The sequence below is a fragment of the Danio rerio genome, chromosome 8 (assembly GCF_052040795.2).
Source record: "Danio rerio strain M-AB ecotype USA chromosome 8, GRCz13ab, whole genome shotgun sequence".
NCBI classification, from domain to species: Eukaryota; Metazoa; Chordata; class Actinopteri; order Cypriniformes; family Danionidae; genus Danio; species Danio rerio.
In genome coordinates this window covers 54,437,664-54,459,478 of record NC_141028.1, presented here as the reverse complement: position 1 = coordinate 54,459,478, position 21,815 = coordinate 54,437,664, and the positions used below count along the sequence as shown (strand labels likewise).

At 37.0% G+C, this 21,815-nt stretch overlaps 2 protein-coding genes and 1 long non-coding RNA gene across 19 annotated transcripts in view; 1 reads left to right on the top strand and 2 right to left on the bottom strand.

Annotated features, from left to right (window-relative positions):
- The window catches only part of LOC147842865 (uncharacterized), a 36,128-nt gene that overhangs the window by 5,308 nt on the left and 9,005 nt on the right, over positions 1 to 21,815 (top strand). Inside the window, exon 2 of the long non-coding RNA XR_015498512.1 lies at positions 9,494 to 9,635. This is a non-coding gene — a long non-coding RNA (uncharacterized LOC147842865). The remainder of the gene's footprint in view (positions 1 to 9,493; positions 9,636 to 21,815) is intronic.
- Positions 870 to 21,432, bottom strand: LOC137496308 (espin-like protein). 4 transcript variants are annotated; one of them, XM_087265455.1, is made up of 3 exons: positions 16,005 to 21,432; positions 13,718 to 15,854; positions 870 to 909 (listed from the first exon to the last, which is right to left on the bottom strand). In XM_087265455.1, the coding sequence occupies exon 1, from the start codon at positions 18,791 to 18,793 to the stop codon at positions 16,841 to 16,843; it is 1,953 nt and encodes a 650-aa protein (XP_087121581.1). In that variant the 5' UTR covers positions 18,794 to 21,432; the 3' UTR covers positions 870 to 909; positions 13,718 to 15,854; positions 16,005 to 16,840. The 4 variants fall into 4 exon arrangements, with proteins under 4 accessions (XP_087121581.1, XP_087121580.1, XP_087121582.1 ...); XM_087265454.1 differs by having other exon boundaries at positions 13,718 to 15,850; XM_087265456.1 differs by having other exon boundaries at positions 13,718 to 15,850; positions 16,108 to 19,558.
- The window catches only part of espn (espin), a 156,070-nt gene continuing 138,392 nt past the window's right edge, over positions 4,138 to 21,815 (bottom strand). For 4 of the 14 annotated variants that reach the window (XM_087263690.1, XM_087263695.1, XM_087263692.1 and 1 more), the window contains 2 exons: positions 9,432 to 9,527; positions 4,138 to 4,790 (listed from right to left, as the gene is read on the bottom strand). In XM_087263690.1, the coding sequence (XP_087119816.1) occupies positions 9,444 to 9,527 (84 nt within the window). In that variant the 3' untranslated portion in view covers positions 4,138 to 4,790; positions 9,432 to 9,443. 14 annotated transcript variants of the gene reach the window in all.

Genomic DNA, 21,815 nt, shown 5'->3' with positions numbered 1-21,815 from the left:
CTACTAATTTAAAATGAGCGGAATCAACACAATGAAACATATGATGAGAAGCATCCTTTATCATAAACCTTCCAATTGTTACCATCAGGTTGTCAATATTGAGTTCCTTATTGAATATTGATGTGTAAGAAATAGGACAAAATTATCATTTATACCTCAAGCAATTAAGTTTTTAAATTCTTCCTCTCTCAGTAGTAGTTGAAGGCCAGTAGACTGCATGTTTATTTAGAGTAGGGTACCATGTTTTTATATGATTTTCTTATATAAATGCTAAATGTAAAATGTCTCGGTGAGTGTGTGCTACAGAGACAGAGACACATTAAGTTAACTAACTTATATATATATATATATATATATATATATATATATATATATATATATATATATATATATATATATATATATATATATATATACACACATACATTCATTTTCTTTTTTGCTTAGTCCCTTTATTAATCAGGGGTCGCCACAGCGAAATGAACCGCTAACTTCTCCAGCATATGTTTTACACAGCCGATGCCCTTCCAGCTGCAACCCATCATTGGGAAAGACCCATATACACTCATTCACACACATAGACTATGGACAATTTAGTTTACCCAATCCACCCATTGCACATGTCCTTGGACTGAGGGTGAACCTATAGGACCTGGTGGAAACCCATGTGAACACGAAGAGAACTCCACACAGAAATGCCAAATGACCCAGCCGAGGCTCGAACCAGCGACCTTCTTGCTGTGAGGCGATCTTGCTACCCACTGCACAACTAATATATAAAAATATCTAAAAATTTATATCTAAAAATTCTGGGTTCCACACAGTTCCTTCATGTTGTCCCAACACAAATACACTGAAAAAAAGAGATGTCTGCAAAATTGTTGCAAACAATTTATATGGGTTGAATTTGTTTGTTTAAATTCAGCCCAAATAAATGGTTTACAACCACTTAACTTTTACCATTTGGGAAATATTTAACAAAGAATAAAAAAATTAAAAGGGGCCTAATAATTCTGACTTCAACTATGTATATATATATATATATATATATATATATATATATATATATATATATATATATATATATATATATATATATAACCTCGCTCTGAGCTCGCTCTCGCTTATATATAACGCTCTGAGCTGGTGTCAAACTGGCAACCTTCCACATGGAAGTCGGTTACTCTACCAAGGAGGCTAAAGACCATATATATATATACATATAAACTTTGACTTTGGATGTGATTAATCATGATTAATCATTTGACAGCACTATATGGGTCAAAGACGAAAAGGGGTTTTAAGCAACAAAACAAGGAAGTGCAAATTTTCCCCATATATTTGAATGTGTCCTGTTTAAAAAGAAATACCATAATTTACAGAAGACACCCTCTTAAATTCAGTAAAACAATAGTTTATATAACAAAAATAAATCTTGTAAGGCATATTTAGAACAATAATCATTTGAGAATATTTCAGAAGGATCACAGCGCAGCCTCAAAATACAAAATAATTACATTTTTAAACCTTTACAATTACAAAAAAATCTGCAGTTTTCATCATATTCAAATATACTGTAATCAATAGTTGTTTTACACATTTTAACTGTAGATTAAAATAAGTATGTTGCTTTATATGTATATATTTTTATTTTTATATATTGTCATTTATTGTTAACATGAGTGCAACCTTATTTCACCTATACTCTGACATTATTTTGATAAAAGTTACATATAAACAAGTTCAATTAACTTGCATTTAATATGTTTACTAAGTATACACAATCACTTTCGCCATTTTAATTTGACACCAAATCGTCTTTGACCCACATATAATCTGAAATTACTACATGTAGAAACATATTTGCATCATAAAGGTGTAAGAATACATATAACGCCTGTTCAGGACTATCATACTTCAGATTATGACCACATGAAGCAAATTAAAAAGCATTCAAGTCGAGTATATGATTTCCTTGACATATATAATCTATCTATACAACAAAATATTACTAGAGATTTGAAACAAGAAATGTGAAGCTAAAGGACCATGTCGGGAGAGCTTAAAATGTGTCCGGAGGTTTCTGCAAAATAATTTACTGATGTTTTTTTCCATCCTAAAGACTGTAAATTAACCAGAGGCATAAGAGCTGACATCCATTTGCACTCTTTATCAGTATAATGCATCCTCCAAGCTGGCATTTAGCATTTGGGATAGCATATAGGATATACTGAGACTATATGTTGAGGCGGTGGAACAAGAGCACGCTGTCTTAAAACCCATCCGTGGTTTGTGTCTGGCGGATTCTGAACCATGTCCTACATTTATAGAGTTATGCAAAAGTTTGGAAAATCTGTGAAAATGTGAATCATTTTGACAAAATATGTGGGATCATCCAAAATGTATGGTTTTATTTATTTAGTACAGTCCAAAGTTTACATAGAAGATGTTTGCTTGTAGTACACCAGACAGAAATATAGCTGAAATTAGGGGAGAGTGGGGACAGTTGAAACTCTTTGTGCATTTCCTTCAGTTTCTCAGAGACAGATATTTTGAGGAGTCCAAAAGTGAAGAGTTTGTTATTTATTACTTGATTGTTCAAGCTACCTCACAAAAGTGCTCTGTTTGTTAATAGAGTTGTTGAATGTTAAAATAAGGTGAATTAAACAAAAAATAAGGAGCATCCAGGATCTGTTTCTTTACCCTTATTTATTGTTTTTTGTAATGTATTTTTGAAGTATCGGATCAGGTTTCAGTATTGGTATACTCAAAATCAAATGACTCGGATTCGAGGGCACAAAAAAAAAAAAAAACTGATCACGATGTCCCTAATGTGTACTTCCCAGCATGCTAGCATGCTTTACATGGGATTGAATTAAGAGAATATTTAAAAATAAAAGCAATCTTATAGTTATGGAATGTATATATATATATATATATATATATATATATATATATATATATATATATATATATATATATATATATATATATATATATATATATATATGTGTGTGTGTGTGTGTGTGTGTGTGTGTGTGTCTGGTAAATCAAATATAATTGTTTGAAAACACTGAGAAAGTCACACATGTGTCAATTTCACATCTGTCACATCCATAACGGAGAGATGTCACATCCATAACAACCCTTTTTCCTCATAAATGCTAAAAAAATTACATGAAATAAAATCATTAATTTTTGTTTTTTAGAGAGTCAAGTCTTATCATTTTGATTATCATTACTTATTTTGGTTATTTTGGATACTGTAAACTTGCAGACTTTTTTGGTCACATCCATAACGCATGTTTATTTTCCGCATTTAAAGTACAAAACATGTTTACAGAACAATATTTTTCTGCTCCCTAACTATGTGGTCAGTTGTTCTGGAAAATATAAACAGAAGTTGCAATATAATGTTAACAAATACTTTCTATTTGATTTTATTTTTTGAGTTTTTACTGCAAAACGTCACATCCATAATGCTGAAATTGCTCATATATATATATATAAATATATATATATATATATATATATATATATATATATATATATATATATATATATACATATATATATATATATATATATATACATATATATATATATATATACACATATATATATATATATATATATATATATATATATATATATATATATATATATATATATATATATATATATATATATATATACATATATATATATATATATATATACACATATATATATATATATATATACACATATATATATATATATATATATATACATATACACATATATATATATATATATATATACATATATATATATATATATATATATATATATATATATATATATATATATATATATATATACATACATATATATATATATATATATATATATATATATATATATATATATACACACACACACATATATATATATACACACACACACACACATATATATATCTTTTTTTTCCCTTAAACATTAAAGTAGGTATTTAGAAGAAAGCTGAAAACCTGTAACCATTCACTTCCATAGTAAAAAAAAAAAAAAATAGAAAGAAAAGAAATTCAAACATGTTTGAAGCAAGAGGAGGATGAGTAAATGATTACAGAATTTTAGATTTCTGGGTGAACTATGCCTTTAAACAATTTAAAAATAGCTGTGCTTGAGTTCTTCAGTTGTCCTCAGTGTGAAAATGTGGATCTTAAAAATCAAAAAGTTACTTCGGGAAAGGATTAAAATATGCAAAATGCGGCGGAAAAGTTGAAGAATCTACAGGATAAGTACAGAACAACAGTATTAAGATCCAAGGCTTCACAAACTGGTGGTTCATTCCGCTGTGGCGACCCCAGATTAATATAGAGACTAAGCCGAAAAGAAACTGAATGAAAAAGGCTTCACAGCTTCTTTTGCTTTTGAGTTATTTAAAAAAAAAATTGTCTGTCAAGTAGATAGATGTAAACATCTTTTATGTAAAATTTTCTTACCCAGCACTAAATAAAAAAATAATATGCAATTTGTACAATCTCTCTTATTTAGTCAAATTTCTTCACATTTTCACAGACTCCGCAAAGGCTTTTCGAATAACACGGTACGTCAGCGAAAAGGTTGTGCAAGAGGGGCTTCGATGACTGTGAGTTTACTACTGTTTCGCTATGTCTCCTTTCTTTAAAATGATCTGCTTTTGCCACGGCGCCAGCTTGGTTTCATCATAGCCTAGCGTTCGTAGTCGCTCCAGTTCTGACTTCTCCTCACTCTCCTTCTCCATCCGCCGTTGTTCTTCATCTTTTCTGCAGGGGTGAGAATAGAAAGCGAGATGTGTTCGATTTATAATGCTCACCATCAGAAAGTTATAAATAAACACTACTGCAACTATGATTAGTACCGCTATCACTACTGAAAGTCTTACCTTTTCTGTTCCCTGTCCACCCAGGCATGAATGAAAGAAATTAGAGGATTACATGTATTTATATGTATATGCATAAACATATGTACATTTGCCTAAAACAGGGGTGAACAAACTCGGTCCTGGAGGCCCGGTGTCCTGCATTGTTTAACTTCCTTCAACACACCTGTCTGGATGTGTTTGTATACCTAGAAAGACCTTGATCAGCTGGTTCCGGTGTGTTTAATTGGGGTTGGAATTAAAATATGCAGGACACTGCATAAGTTTGGGCACCCCTGGCCTAAAAGCACTACAACAAACACTACAATATGAAAATACATCACAGTTTTACTTACATCTTACCACTTTGGTATTATAGTCCATCAAAGATATTGAGAGTAAAAGACAGAAAATTGACAGATTTGATAGAAGAAACTTCATGCAGAACTTTTAAGGTAGTAATTAAATCATTCGGTTCATTGTAATACATTAAAACAATGTGTCCTAACAACACACGACATGACGAGATACCAGCGACAAGTCATTTAGCTGTCTGCACCAAACTCAATGCGACAGGACAGAAACTTTTAAATACCCGCCATTGCACTCCCAACGAAATGGTAAAGGCTTTCAATCTAATTAATCCATATTAAACCTCTTAACAATGTCAATAGGCTACTGATGTTGGTTTGCACTGAATCATATTTCTGACTTTCAATTTCAAACCATCTGCAAGTTATTTTACACTTCCTGACAAAAGTCTAGCATCGATCACAGTTGTAAGAGCAACAAATAACAACTTGACTTCTTGTTGATCATTTGGAAAAGTGGCAGAAGGTCGATTTTTCTAATGGATCATCTGTTGAGGTGCATCCCAATCATCACAAGTACTGCAGAAGACCTCTTGGAACCCACTTGGAGCCAAGATTCTCTCATAAATCAGTCAAGTTTGGTAAAGGAAAAATCATGGAGTGGATGAAAACATCAACAGCCTGAGGTATCAAGACATTTGTGCTGCCCATTACATTACAAACCACAGGAGAGGTCAAATTCTACAGCAGGATAGCGCTCCTTCTCATACTTCAGGCTCTACATCAAAGCTCCTAAAAGCAAAGGTCAAGGTGCTCCAGGATTGGCCAGCCCAGTCACCAGAAATGAACCATTATTGAGCATGTTTGGGGTAAGATGAAGGAGGAGGCATTGGAGATGAATACAAAGAATCTTGATGAACTCTGGGAGTCCTGCAAGAACACTTTCTTTGCCATTCCAGATGACGTTATTAATAAGTGATTTGAGTCATTGCAGAGATGTATGGATGCAGTCCTCCAAGCTCATGGGAGTCACACACAATATTCATTCTTTATCCACTGCACCATGACTATGTTCTATACTGTACATTATTTCTGTTAAGTGACAAGACTTTTGTCTAAGCAAAGTCAGACCTTACTGTCCTAATTAAATCATAAAAAATCAAGGCATGATCATATTTTATTTTGGTGAAATAAGCGTAATCTAGAGGCCTTTGCCTTACATATAAGCCACTTCTGATACCAAATGATCATGTAGAAGTCAAGTTATTATTTGTTGTTCCAAAAACTTGGATAGGCTGCAAGACTTTTGTCATGTAGTGTACTTTCAAGATCTGAGGTAAACTATCTACAGGTAAGTGGTAATGGTATTCAAACCCATTTTGTTGGAATTTAACACTAAATAAAGCACATAATTGGTACCTGAGGGGTGATCATTATCTCAGTAATACATGCTTTGTGCTGCCATGATATTGCGGAAATAGAAGCGGTTTCTAAAACAGAAAATTTGTGTCGCCGTCGCACATGGTTAGGACACAAACTTCTTTTTTTTTTACACTAATAGGATAATAGAGAGTACTGACAGGAAAGCGTGGGGAGCAGAGAGTGGGAAAGGACCTTAAAGCTTGAACTGAACTCTGGTCACCGTGAGCACCAAAGTGCATTTGTTGACGCACTAATTGGCACATCTTTTAACATGGAAAAGATCACGGGACTGCGTCGCGTGTAGTTAGGACACACTTTCAAATCATAACTTTTTGAAATATTAGTATTTGGAAAAAATCAACTTGATCTTTAGGTTGTGTTCACAATATGCATGTTTTGGTTTAGTTAAAATAAACTCTGGTGCAATTTTTTTATGAACACTGTCACCTGAAAGCCTGATGCACCCAACAAGCAGACTAAGAATTCTGGGAAGGGCTGGATGCACCATAAAAAGAACATAATTCTCACATAATGCATAAAGTTAAAGCCTGTGCACTTCAAGACCATTTTCAATCGTGCTTATCGACAATGTTTAATGCCTCGGGGATAAACAAAGGCCATAAATGTTAGTGTGCACACCAACTCGTAAAATACCCAGGTCTAAAAGTGTCATTTTTCATTCATTCATTAATTTTCTTATCGGCTTAGTCCCTTTTTTAATCCGGGGTCGCCACAGCAGAATGAACCGCCAACTTTAACCCATCTCTGGCAAACATCCACACACACACACCCTCATACACTATGGACAATTTAGCCTACCCAATTCACCCGTACCGCATGTCTTTGGACTGTGGGGGAAACCGGAGCAGAGCATGCAAACTCCACACAGAAACACCATCTGAGCCGAGGTTCGAACCAGCGACGCAGTGACCTTCTTGCTGTGCGGCGACAGCACTACCTACTGCGCCACTATGTCGCCAGTGTCATTTTTGTCTCAGGCAAATTTTTTGGCTTGACACACCACGTTAAAAACGGGTCAAACGATGTGATTGACAATTCTGTTCACACTTCTTGAGCTGCTGAAGTTACAGTAAAACACACTTTGATGGCACTTAAGCACACGATTGGCTAGCCAAAAATACAGGAACTGCAGATCACATAGGTTTGATTGTAAGTTTCATTTCACTCAATTTTTTTCAAGGCTTGAAAATTTTTCCTGCAATCTTTTGGAAGTTAAACAGAATGGGATAAAACAGGAAAAAGCATGAAGGCGTAACAAGCGAGTGTAATGTTGCACGCAGCGCAATCTCACGACAATTCGTAACTTTTTGATTTAGTGGCTAATTCGTATGAATTCGTAAGATCTAATTTGTACAATTTAGTTCGATTTGCTCATTACCCAATGACGGTTGGGGTTAGAGGTGGGCTTGGGTGCTACGCCTTCAATTTTAAATCGTACATTTTCGTACGACTGAACTCCACTAAACTGACAAAACGTAAAATACTAACGCTTCCTCGTGGGATCAGGCTGTTGCACACTGCCACGTTGTCTACCGTTGTATTTCTGTTTATGTGAAAATTACTTGGGTATGAATCCTGAAAAAATGTTTTAATAAATGCTGATGATCCTGGCGTGTATGTTTTTTCCTCGTCATAGACACGTGGCTTTATTTTAACGATCTAAGCATGTCCGAATGAAGTATTTTAAGAATGGAAAAAACAGTAGGTGCACCCAGCGCTTAGTTTAAAACGGTTGTCCTTTTTCTGCTAAGAAATGTTGGGTGTAACATGTATTAAACAAATCTCCCATTCCTCTTCAGAGTGAATTTCAGTTACTCCATACATAGCGCTATCGCTATTTACATAGCAGACTTTCTTGTTTCGGACGTATTCCAATCAAGTGCATTTAATTTTGCAATTTAGTTTTTTAAATAAAAACTAGGGCGTCACAGTGACACAGTGGATAGAAGGTTGCTGGTTCAAGCCCCAGATGGGTCAGTTGGCATTTCTGTGTGGAGTTTGCATGTTCTCCCGTGTTGGTGTGGGTTTCCTCTGGGTGCTCCGGTTTCCCCAACAGTCCAAAGACAAGTGCTCTAGGTGAATTGAATAAGCTAAATTGGCCGTAGTGTATGTGTGTGAATGCAAGAGTGAATGGGTGTTTGTGTTGTGACTGTTTGTGTTGAGTTGTGACTGGAAGGTCATCTACTGCATAAAACATATGCTAGATAAGCTGGCAGTTCATTCCGCCGTGGCGACCCCTGATTAATAAAGGGACTAAGCCGAAAAGAAAATGAATAAATAATAAAAACTAATAAAAAAATCTTATGTCAAAAGGAAAAACTAAATTATTTTGCTTACCCCATTGGCAGATTATTTAGCTTTGTTTCAGAAAAATCTCACTTAAGTGTGGCATATTATTTCTTAAAACAACATAAAAATGTGTTGCTTGTCTAGAAAATGATTTAAGACTTTTTTAGATACTTAGACAAAGAACAAGAGCAAAAATCGGTGCCGTCTTAAAACTGACAGTGTAAACACAGCATGAACCAGAGCTAAATTTGTCAGACATAAGCAACCAAAAGTTAATATCTATATATGTGAACACACCTTTAAACGTCAAGGCGCCTCACAATACTAAGGTAAACACATTTCTTTGTGAAAAAATGTGACTAGTATTGTGAGTGTAAAGTAAAAAGGATGAAATTACAAAAGTAACACTTTTCAATCAAGTTTCACAAGGAAGAATGAAGGTCAGTGAGGTTTACAGTACAAACAATGGACAGACAAACAAAGGGGATAGTAGGGAGAAAGGCTCTGGATCTAACTCACTTCTCTTCCTCCAATTTTTTCTTCATGATGTCTCTCCTCCACGCAGGTAAGGATGCCAGACGAGCCGCCTCTTCTTCAGCCTGTCACACACAGAAAGAAACCAAGCACATTTTTCATGAAGACCACCCCAAGATGTTACTACAGTGAGCTGAGGGGGAAATAAAATCCTGTTTAAACAACAAATTCACGTATGTAAAAGAATTTTGAATACTAGAAAACTGGACATAAGCACAGATGAAGTCAGAATTATGTGACTTTTTTTGCAGGGAGGGGGGCAGTTTTTAACAGAGCAAGGAATTTTTCACAGTATTTCCTATAATATGTTTTCTTCTGGAGAAAGTCATATTTGTTTTATTTAGGCTAGAATGAAATATTAATATTATTACCCCCATTTAGCAATACATATTTTTAGATATAAAGATACAAGAGATCAGTCGTTAGAAATGAGTTATCAAACTATTATGTTTAGAAATGGGCTGCTTTCAGATAAATAGAAATAAGTAGGGCTAATAATTAAGGAGGGCTAATAATTCTGACTTCAACTGTACATACATAATATATACATCTATATATAGTGTATACATACAGTACATAATTAAAACTATTTATTGTTCTAATTCTAATTAAATTAAGTTAATTGTGACCTAAGTCATTTGCTAATTGTATTATTAGGCTGCAGGTGAACATTATGCATCTACACAGAGTGCCACAAACAATCATCCACACACACTTCTAAAAAGCACACGATTTCAGCTTTCTGCAGACAGGTTACTCAGGCAATAAGTGTGTGCACACAGTGTGAAAAGTGATCTTCTTCCTCCATTCAAACGGTAACTATAGCCGGCAGAGGAGGCCTTCTTCAGCTTCTCATTTCCCCTCCACACGGATTGATTACCTAAACTGCTACTGTGAAGCCACATCGCTGGTAACAGCCAGAGTATCTGCGTAAACTAATCCATGTCTTAATATTTCATTATTCCCCAGGGAATTATATGCCAGAAAAAAAAAAAAGTAAATAATGATTGAATAAAAATAATGATCGGTTATTGTAAGAGATTTTTATTTATGTTATATTATATCTGTATTAAAAAATGAATGTTTTTTTTAAATATATGAAGGTTTTTCTATATTATTATATAATCTATTTTTATAGACATATTGTTGATCTAAACAAGGGGTTACCCCCGTGACCCCCAAAATAACAATGACAGTGACTTAGGGCGCCCTATATCCTCTGAGGTGGTTATAAATATAGAAACCTTGCATGCAAAGGCGCACACACACCAATAGGCCCAAGTCTATTCCTTGTTCAATTTAATGTATGCGAGTGCTGTAAATGTGCCAGAAAGTTTACCCTGGTGCCATAAAATCAATCTGCTGCATCGGACGCTATTGCTGTGTGTTTCATATGGTTTAATCACCACAAGGGTGGCAATCCAACAAAAATAAATAAATAAATCGAAAAACTGTAACTATAAACTACTAATTTTATCCTCAGTAAATTGTGGATAAAATATGGTCATTCTAGTGGTTTATTAAAATTAATTAGATTTTTGGAAATCACCAAGCGCCCTCATCCCACCCTTCATTGTCCCACGACCCCAACTTTGGCAACCACTGATCTAAAGTACAGCGAAAACTTTACAATATTTTTTTGTTTGAACATAATTTAAACAGTTGTTTGGGGGGGAAATTTTTAACAGAGCAAGGAATTTTTCAGAGTATTTGCTCTAATATGTTTTCTATAATTTGTTTGATTTTGGCTAGAATGAAATATTAATATTATTAACCCCCATTAAGCAATATTTTTAGATATAAAGATACAAGAGATCAGTTGTTAGAAATGAGTTATCAAACTATTATGTTTAGAAATGGGTTGAAAAAAAAATCTGCTTTCAGATAAATAGAAATTGGGGGAAAAAATAATTAGGGGGGGGCTAAAGCTGGATTTTTAACATCAAAACTCAAATTAGTTAAATTATTCTTCATTCTAATCATTTTAATGCTGTGTTCACACCCGACACGGAAGAAACATCAAACGTGAGTGATTTACATGTTAAGTCAATGCAAAGACGCGAATAGACATCCTGCGGCGTGAATGGGGCAGCGCGAATGGTGCGATTTGTGCGAATGAAGCGTCGTTGACCTATCAGGAGCTTCCTCTTATAGGAGCATGCTTACGCTGCACCTGTTGTTAGTGTCGCAGGGGGAAATTCAAAAGCTGATCAACAGTTGATCAAACTGGGCTCGGCTCAGTCGGACGCACCGCTGAAAGCTTCCATCATCCAGGTATAGTTCCTGGAGGAGTTTATGAACTCAAAGAGCTGGTGCACCTCTGAAAGGATCTAATGGACTCCAAATAAATCAACGCTGTTTTTCAGCCTTCATAAAGCACATAGATACAGTTATTCTCTCAATAAAATCCATGTTAGCCATTTAGCAACAAAGCTACAGTCACTGGGCAGACAGAAGCCCTGCCCTTGAAGCGAATTCGCGTCTGTTGTGAAGTGAAATAGCACAATTTATCCACGCGTACAGCAACTGGTGTGAACAGCATATTATTTTAGTATCTACCCAGCAGGCACAAGGCCATCATTATGATGTTAAATTGATGTTCTACCCCGACGTCATAGGGATATTGTATTTTGTTTGGAAATGAAAACTGAGTTGACGTCAGAACCCAACATCAGACTGACATCAATGTACAACGTCTAACCTAAAATCAACCAAATATCAACGTCGAACGATGTTACAGCTTGAAGTTGTGTGGACGTTACCATTATGACGTCTATCAGATGTTAAATTTTAGTTGCCATACCTGACAAATACGGGCCCTATCATACACCCGGAGCAATGTGACGCAAGACGCAACGCAATTGCTATTTGCTACTTTTACCTCGGCGCAAGGGTCATTTTGAGGCATTGCGCCACACTGTTTAAATAGCAAATGCATTTGCGCTCATATGTGCGCCCATAGGCGTTCTGGTCTAAAAAAGCAGGCGTGTTTTGGCGCGTTGCTATTTTGAGAAACTGTAATTAGTCACAACAAAGTCGGTCTATTGTCTGGCGCAAAGTGCACCTGGCTTAAACACAATACACACAAGATGCAGAGCAATACGCAAATATCTTTACATATGAAAAAGATATAATATATTAAGGATATATATAATAAGGATATATATAGGATATAAATTTAAATGATTAAAATATTACAAAACATATTAATTTCTAGCCTACATGAATTTAAAAACCACTGCCTTACTTTCTTCATCTCGGGAGGCTTTTTCAGTTCATTCAATTTGCTTTTGTATAATGTTATTATTATTAGCAGTATTATTTATTATATCCATATTTATATTTGTTTTATTAAGAACAAGCTTAGATTTGTCCACCTGTCAGGTTTTAGACCATATGGGGCATAGCAGGTGTATTTGGAAATAACTCAGGTTTTTGAGCACACTTCATTAATATTGTTCATTTATTCGTTTGCTGGAAATTAGAACTGAATTTAGAAATAGTTTTGAAACAAATATTTGCGCTTAACAAACGAAATGAATTATTTATAGGCTAATTGATTTCTGTGCGTAAAGGTTTCCCTATCCACGAGAGCAAAAGCGAAAGTGAACTTACTTTACGTCCTGTAAATAGCAAATCCGCTTATGACGCGACGCAGCTGGCTCTTAAAGGGAATGGGAGATGAGACTCTGATTGGTTTATTCTCAAAACACACCTATAACTCATTAAGAAAATAAACTCAACCCTTTTAGACCATGCGTCACGGCGCAAAGCAGATTTTCCCGTCCTTAAATTTGCAAATATGGATTCTGACATGCCCTGAAAGCGTTTGGGCCCTGCGCTTTGCGTTTTGCGCATGGACCGTCAAAATAGAGCCCTACACGTTAGTATGTGACGTTGGTTTAAGATATTAGCTCGACAGTAGATTTTGTTCACTTTCCAACATAACCTAAAATCAACCTAAAATCAACCAAATATCAACGTCATTTGGCGTCATTATTGGACGTCAAAATAACATCTTCAGACACTGGCTAGACTTGGAATTTCTGGAATTTGACATCACAACTTAATTTTATCCTAATATTAACATCTTATGACGTTGTGTGCCTGCTGCGTTACTAATGAAATGTAATAATTCTAAACTAAAGGATATTAATTTCTGCAGAAAAACACAGTTGCTGAGCTAAAGAAAAAAAGAGCGATATTCTAGCAGAAGAGATAGATTTATATATATATTTTTATATTTTATATTTATATATTTTTTTTAAATGTAGTAATGTTCAACTTAATTTGTTTGTTTAAATTCAGCCCAAATAAATAGTTTACAACCACATAATGTAAAAAACATATAGTAAATATAAGAAATCATCTTTGAATATTTTTGTTCAGTCTATGTCTAACAGTAAAGTAACAATTCACTTTTTACAGTCTTTTATATTTTTGCATACACATAAAGACAGAACAGTTTTGACCCTTGCGTGTTGTGTTTAGCACCTGTCTATATTTTCCACATGCATAGAGTTAGACTGAAGTCCTGCTAAATGCTCTCAAGAACACAGCTTGAGCTCGACTCCAAAAATAGTCATGATTCCGTAGTTAACTCTCTAATTCTTATTTAACTCTTTAGCTAATTAAGTTCACAGAACCCAACTGGAGCTGATAAATAGTAGAGCAATCCATTATAATGGTAAATTCAAGATATTTGTATATGAAAAAAAAAAACTATGGTAAATGTTATCAAATGAAACCACGAATGAAATCACAAGAATTATATTTATTAGTTTAGTCCCCCCCCCAAAAAAAAATACAAATCCTCAAACTGACACTTCAAACATGGTTACATGGAATAAAACAATTTTACAGTTGTAAAAAAAAAACTGTTATGAATATCAGTGGCAATAAAAACATGTTCAGGTTAACTTTAGTAGAAATCTATCAACTCTTAAAAACAACATCGCCAAAAACTAAAGATGGAGGATCAAGAATTCTCATAAATAAATGCGCGTATATAAATATAAACACAAATAATGACAAGAACAATGTTAAAAAAAATTACATGCAGAAAAAAAAATAATTTAAGTCGTTTTTTTAAAATAAAAAACAATAGAGTGATGCAGAAATTACGGCAAAACCCTGAAGAATAATTGACTTTCTTTGCACTTAACTAGATAAGAGTTTTTAGGTATGGGCTGTTTATCAATGTCGAACTAAATGTTCAGGTGCTGTCAAATTACGTTTTTCCATAGGCCTTATTTTACTATTATTTATTGATTATAACCCCCCATAATTATCAAATAAACCTTCTGGATCTTATAGTTCAAACTTACAAAATAAAAAAAGCTTCTATTAATTTATGAATCAGAAAAATGTCAATTAAGAAGCAAAACGGCAGTAAAAAAATGTACCTCGGGTTTCAAAGTGAGCTAATAATGAGATGAAGTGTCTACAAACATTTTGATTTTAAGCATTTTTAACATTTGGAAATGACTTAAAATAAATTAGTATGCTTAAAGTCTGAAGGCATTTATGGTTTATATCTTAGATGTTCCATGAAATAGGGCTCAGTGGTTAGCACTGTCGCCTCACAGCAAGAAGGTCACTGGTTCGAATCGATTCTGTGTTCTCCCTGTGCCCAAAAACATGCGGTATAGGTGAAATGGATACTAAATTGGTCGTAGTGGATGAATGTATGTGTAAATGAGAGTGTATGGGTGTTTCCCAATGGTGGGTTGTGGCTGGATAAAACATACGCCAGAATCAGTCAGTTCATTTCACTGAGGCGACCCCTGATGAATCAGAAACTAAAGGTTGATTTATACTTCTGTGTCAAGTGGATGCGTATGCTTCGTCGCATGGTTGAACAGCCCTCGTTGTGACTGATGCCGACACTGACATGCACCTCTCAAAAAATGTAACTACACAACGCAATGATGCGTATTGCAAGCTTTGTGATTAGTCGGCTTGGTATCGCTGATGAGTGTGGGTGGTGCTGAGAGCCGCAAGCCTGATAGGCCGAGTGTTTACAAGTGTCAAGGCCCGGGTAGGAGCTCCAGATGGAAACTGTTGTTTTGTGTTTACCTTATGATTAAAGTTTTTGCATGTCCGCCAGTTCCTGCCTTTGAATGAGCACATTTCAGCTACTTGTATATTAAGGTAACGTTCAGAAAAAACTAAACACCCATAAAGAAACTCTATAATAAATGCACGGCTACGTGGTGTAGCAGTAAATGTATGGCTACACGCAAGGCAAGCGCCGTGGGTCACAACGATTACTTGACGCAGAAGTATGAACCAGCCTTAAGCCAAAGGATAATGAGTGAGTAAGAGTCAAAGAAATGTTGATGTTCTGCTTGACCAGGGGTGGCCAACCCTGTTACTGGAGAGCCACCTTCCTGCAGATTTTAGTTTCTACCCCTATCAAACACACCTGAACCAATTAATTAGGACCTGAACACCACGTGATAATTACAGGCAGGTGTGTTTAATATGGGTTGCAACTAAAATCTGCAGGAAGGTGGCTCTCCAGGAACAGGGTTGGCCACCTCTGTGCTAGACTATGTGACCTTTCCTTCACTTTATCTAGTGAGATAAGATGGTATTATTGCTATGATAATTGTATATTTACTTTTTTTTCTGCATGATAGCCAGTCGGTTCTTAAGATCAAAAATGGACATTTTCACAGCAAAAGGCTAGAATTTTAAGCAAATATTACCGTTTTTGATAAAAGCATCACAAAATCAGTCCTTTTAGACTGCAAATATAAAATAAAAATATCCCTGCAAACTCTTGGAGGGACTGGAAACATGTTATTGAGTGTAAGGACTAAATATATAATTTCATATTACAACTTTATGTTTTATAATGAATATGAACATGATGACTTGAACAGCTGACAGAGCAGGCTGTCACCTGCATTCAGTTAAGCTCAGAATTTGAGACATATCTGGAAGTAAACAGCCTTCCTGAACTGTTTGCTGAACAGCATAATGTCTGTGTGAAAACAAAATGTGCAATGTTTATTTTGCTCGCGCGCATTGTTGTTCTTTAGATGAACAAATAATCTGAGCGAGTTAATCCACTGAATAAAATCTGTACCAATTTGTTTTGGTAATCTTCAATCAAAGATCTCTGCTTCCACATCTGGAGTGGTGGTCCCTCTTTGCTGATGTTGGTTTGACGGCTTCAACCACAACATTCTTAACCACAACCCTCTTACCGAGGGAATGATGTGCAAAAATGAAACCCCACCCACTTCTCAATATTCAGTTTCACTTGGAAGTGCATCAACATACTGAAAGTAAAGTCTCAGCAGCTTCCAGTTTACGCTGACTGTAGTACAACTATGTAGATCAATTCCTAGATAACTGCCTAGATAAATCAGATGTCAAACAACTCAGCTTCCTTCTCTTTCCAGAAGGCAAAGCTTCGATCAATGTATCTAATAATTTCCTCGTTGCTAAACTCTTTAAGTTCATAGATGAGCTTGATTGAGTCCTCATTGGGCTCCTCCTTGGGTTTTGCAGGGCTCTGTTCATTCATAGCATGAATACTTGGGGTTTCCGTTTGGGGACTTTCAGTTGTTACAGTTGCTTCTGTGACTGGATTTTCCATCTGTGGTGCATCATGTTCTACAATGTTATCTGGTGGTGAACAAACTTCAGAGGTGCTCTTCTGTATTGCTGAAACATTTGTAATATTCTCAGCTGAGGAGGCCTGTTGAGGGACCTCTGCAGAATCATTTAAAGTTGGCCCTGGGAGTTCATTGGGGAGTTCTGGTGGTGAAGTACTTGGGAGATTTGCATCATCTGGGGTCTTTTGCGAGACATTTACAGTAGCTTGAAGAACCTCTGGAGGCAAAATGAGCTCAGCCGCTTCCAGCAAACCACCACCCTCCACGGAGTCACCAAAATACTTCACCTTGATATCTTCAAACCCATCGGACCAATCACGTTTTCCTTTCTCAAGGCTCTCCATTACCTCTCTGTGAAACTGGCGAATCACTTCCCAAGGATGACTGCCCACTCTGTCAAACATTTCATAGCAAAGCAAATGACGGAACTTCCGTTCGTTGCGGGACATGTTCATCTCAAGAAGCTGGAAGTAGCCAAGCATGAAAAGGTCAAGGGTAAGGCTCTCATACTGAACAGGTGACCCGTTGATGTGGGGAAGAAAGTGCTCAGGCCAATAGATCATCTGAGCTCGACTGAGTCTGCGTATTTGTCTTGTGGGCACCTGGCTCATAATGGTCCTCCAGTGGCCGAGAAGATTTCCCACCACCTGTCTCTGTTTCATAAAATACAGCAGCTGATCATCCTCTGTTTGCATGGTTTCGTCTGGCTTAGCTAGGTTGTGATAATACAAGGAATGGGAGTTGTTGTCTTCAACGCTTAGAGTCTTCCCTCTTCCTGAGCACTTGTAGGATTCAGCCATTGTGTACTTTCTCCAGTGTTCCAGGAACAGGAACACAATCCTCTCCTTCCGCATCTCGATGCACTCCTGAACGTAGCTCAGGTCAGTCTGCACTTCTAGACTTCGGGTTAGATGCTCTGATGTTAGCGGACTTGTCGAGAGGTCAGGGTGGTCTTGATGCTCTAAGTTAGATGCTCCTGTCCTTTCAGGACCATTGTACGTCAAAGGTACATAAGATGGTATTATAGGTTCCTCAATTACCAATGGTAAATTTAGATCTTGCTCTATTGGTGAGCAATCTCCAACTTGCGAGGGGCTCTCACTCAGAGAGAACAGCAACTCATCCTCCAGGATAGGCTCTGATGGGTAACTGCATTCACTGACTGCTGGCAAAGACCTTGTACGCTTATATGTGCGGTTCTTTTTGTCATCCTCATACTTTGATTGGCTGTGAATTTCATAATTGGCTTTCAGGTTCTTTACAGACACACCACACTGTTTAATCTCCTTCTCCACCTCCTCTCGAGTGGAGAATGATTGCGATCGGCCAATGTTCCCAGAGACCACTGAATCTGAGTTACCTGTCTGTCCCTTTCCACTCTTCAGTCCTTCATACGTATATCCTTGAGAGATCATTTCTAGAATATCAATCTCCTTTCCCCCCAAGGTGGCGAGTAGGATGGCCATGCTTTTGAGCAGTGTAGAGATCTTGCTGCACCAGGCCGGCAAGTCTTCTGCTTGCCCATGAACCTGTTTGGGGTTGACAGAGAAGTGGTCTTGGTTTAAGGCTGCAGACACAGGTAGGAGTTGCTTCAACTCTTGCTCCAGCTGTTCCAGCTCTTTCTCCACCTCTGTTACTTTCTGCATGACCTGGAGGTTTTCAATCTGCTTCTCAATGCGAATGAGGTCGTCCTCAGTCATTAGTTCTCCAAATGGCCCCAGTATAGCATTGTGAACGTGAGAATAATGCCAGTCCTGGCCTTGATAGTATCCACTGGCAGCAAACTAAAGTGAGTTCAGAGGAGGATACAGAAAGGAACAAAAACAGAGGAGAGGGTTCCCTTCAGCCTGTGGATCCGATGCGTTACATGCACGCCTTCAAAGACTCTTCACCCCAAACGTTTCAAACTTTACATGAATTTAGTGGTGCGATGATACTGCCTTGTTTTCACCGAGTAGACTTGCAAAAGATGTTTCCAGCAAAAAAGTTATGTAGTTGAGAATAGCAAGACAGCCTATTTGTCAAAGATTGTCTAGAATAGTGATTATTAGGTTGAGGGTTATTTTTGAACGATTGCCTATGGATACAATCAGTGACATGCTATGCAATACAATCCTTGGTTTGTTTTAAGTATGAATAGGAACTATATTTAAAGTAAAACCCTTACTGTGGAAGTCTAGTAGATAGATCTAGAAGCACATGAAAGAGTAAATTTGCCTACCCTGTCCTTCTGAAGTGAAAGCAGTGTTCAGGGTGTGGCTAATTTTAATGTAATTTTGTGGATTAGGGATGTTTTCACATTGACCGCTTGATTGGCTCGCCCTCCCCCCATCCCCAGTCCACTATGTTCAGATGGTGTTTTTTAATTCTGAACGCTAGCACATTTGTGTCATCACAGTGGAAGTGCTAGGTAATGGTGGCGTGGAAGAAGCCACAAAATAGCTGGTTAACACTGCTTACTTGCCTAAAGTTTAAACTTTAGACTTAAGAGTGCTAACACTGAGTGACATTCAGTATATCGGCACTAGCTTGGTTGGTTTGGGACTTGTGGAGCTGCGCATTGATAGATTTGCTATTTATTAGTGTTTGGACTTACAACAGTGAAAATTAAACCACACTGAAATGAACTGAACTTCAACTCTGTAAACTGGACTGACATAGCTTTAATTTTAATTTACTAGAACTTCGATGTTAAGCTGCTTTGACACAATCTACATTGTAAAAGCCTAATAGAAATAAAGATGAATTGAATTGAATATATGTCTATTTATCATGAATGTAACACAAAGGTTCAAATTAACAAGAAGAAAGTCTTGTTCTGCTGAATTTGAGCAGAAATTAGATATACATTCTCTCTCGTTAAGAGGCTCATTTCCGTGATTTGGTTCAATTGTTTACTAGAGTTCGAATGAACTGCACCCCAGACTACACTTGGACTTGGGTTTGCAGGTGTACAGTTGAGTTTAGAAGACAGTATTTCCCTTAGCCAAATGAACCAAACTCTGGTTTCAAACAAACATGGGTGTACATTGGCTCTAAACCCTGGGTAAACACTCTTTCGTTTAGCTTCTCTCTGCTTGTAGTGTGTCAGTTATGTGTCAGATAAGCGAGTGAGTAAATGCATGAATGTAATATGTATTTATATAGCGCATTTATCGTGTATGGCTTCACAGTCATGAGGAGGGTCTCTCCACCACCACCAGTGTGCAGTATCCACTTGAATGATGCGACAGCAGCCACAAGACAATGGCGCCAGTGCGCTCACCACACACCAGCTATATGTGGAATGGAGAGACAGTGATAGAGCCAATTTGGTGAATGGGAATGATTGGGAGACCATGATGAGTAAAGGCCAATGGAGAGAATTTGGCCAGGACACCAGGGTTACACCCCTATTCTTTACGAGAAGTGCCACGGGATTTTTAATGACCACAGAAAGATAGGAGCTTGGTTTAACGTCTCAGACAAAAAAACGCCATACACTGACAGTATGGTATCTCCTTCACTAAACTGGGTCATTTGGACTTACACAGACCATAGGTTGAGCACCCCCTGCAGGCCTCATTAACGCCACTTCCAACAGCAACCTAGTCTTTTCCATTTGGTCTCCCATCCAAGTATGGACCAAGCGCAACCCTTCTTAGCTTCTATGAGTAACCGGTATTGAGCTGCAGGGTGATATGGCTGTGGCATATGCACTGTTTGTGCAAATCACATGTAATTAATTGCACATCACTTCTTTGATTTGGTACATCTGAAGTTAACCATAATGCTGTGTTCACACCAGACGCGCAAGGAGCGTTAAGCACGAGTGATTTACATGTTAAGTCAATGCAAACGCGCGAATAGACATCCTGCGACGCGATACGTGCGAATGGTGCGGTACGTGCGAACTGAGCATTTTGCGAGTTTGACACGCTTAACATGCATTTCACGAGAATCACTCGAGTTCAAATATCTGAACTTCAGCGGACATTTGCGCCGCGTTAACCAAACAGGAGCTTGCTCTTTTGGGGGCATGATTATGATGTACCGCCTGTGGTTGGTGTCCCAGGGGAAATTCTCCAGCCGACACCAACAACAGTTCATCAGACTGGGCTAGGCTCAGTCAGAAGAACAGCTGAAAGCCTCCATCATCCAATGTAAGTTTCTAGAGGAAACTTATGAGCTCACAGACCTGAATGCACCTCTGAAAAGATCTAGTGGACTCAGACCCGGCCCTAAATGTATCGAGGCTGTTTTTCAGCCTTCATAAAGCACATAAACACTGTTATTTTCTTAATAAAATCCATGTTAGCCATTTAGCAATGAAGCTACAGTCACCGGGCAGACAGAAGCCCTGCCCATCACGCGAATCCGCGAGTGTTCTGAAGTGATATTTGACGCGCGAATGAAGTGAGTACACTCATGTTCACGCAGCTATTTACGCGCAAATAGCATGATTTATCCGCGCGTTCCGCGTCTGGTGTGAACACAGCATAATAGAGTTTGCATGAACCGTACAAGAGACCATCACTTCAAACTGCTGTTTATGGATAAACATACAATTTCAGGAAACGTCATTCACATTAGTTAAACGTATGTCAAACAAACCTGGATGTGCACCAAATCTGCTAGTGTGACAGCACAAAAGAGTGCAGGGTTTAGCTCCATGTAAACAATTTGTATTTCACATGTAGCTGATATATCTGTTGTCAATTCATCTTTATTTTCTTTATCTTG

Excerpts from the sequence above, each read along its gene's own strand:
- LOC137496308 (XM_087265453.1), bottom strand. The coding sequence starts at position 18,793 with ATGACTGAGGACGACCTCATTCGCATTGAGAAGCAGATTGAAAACCTC.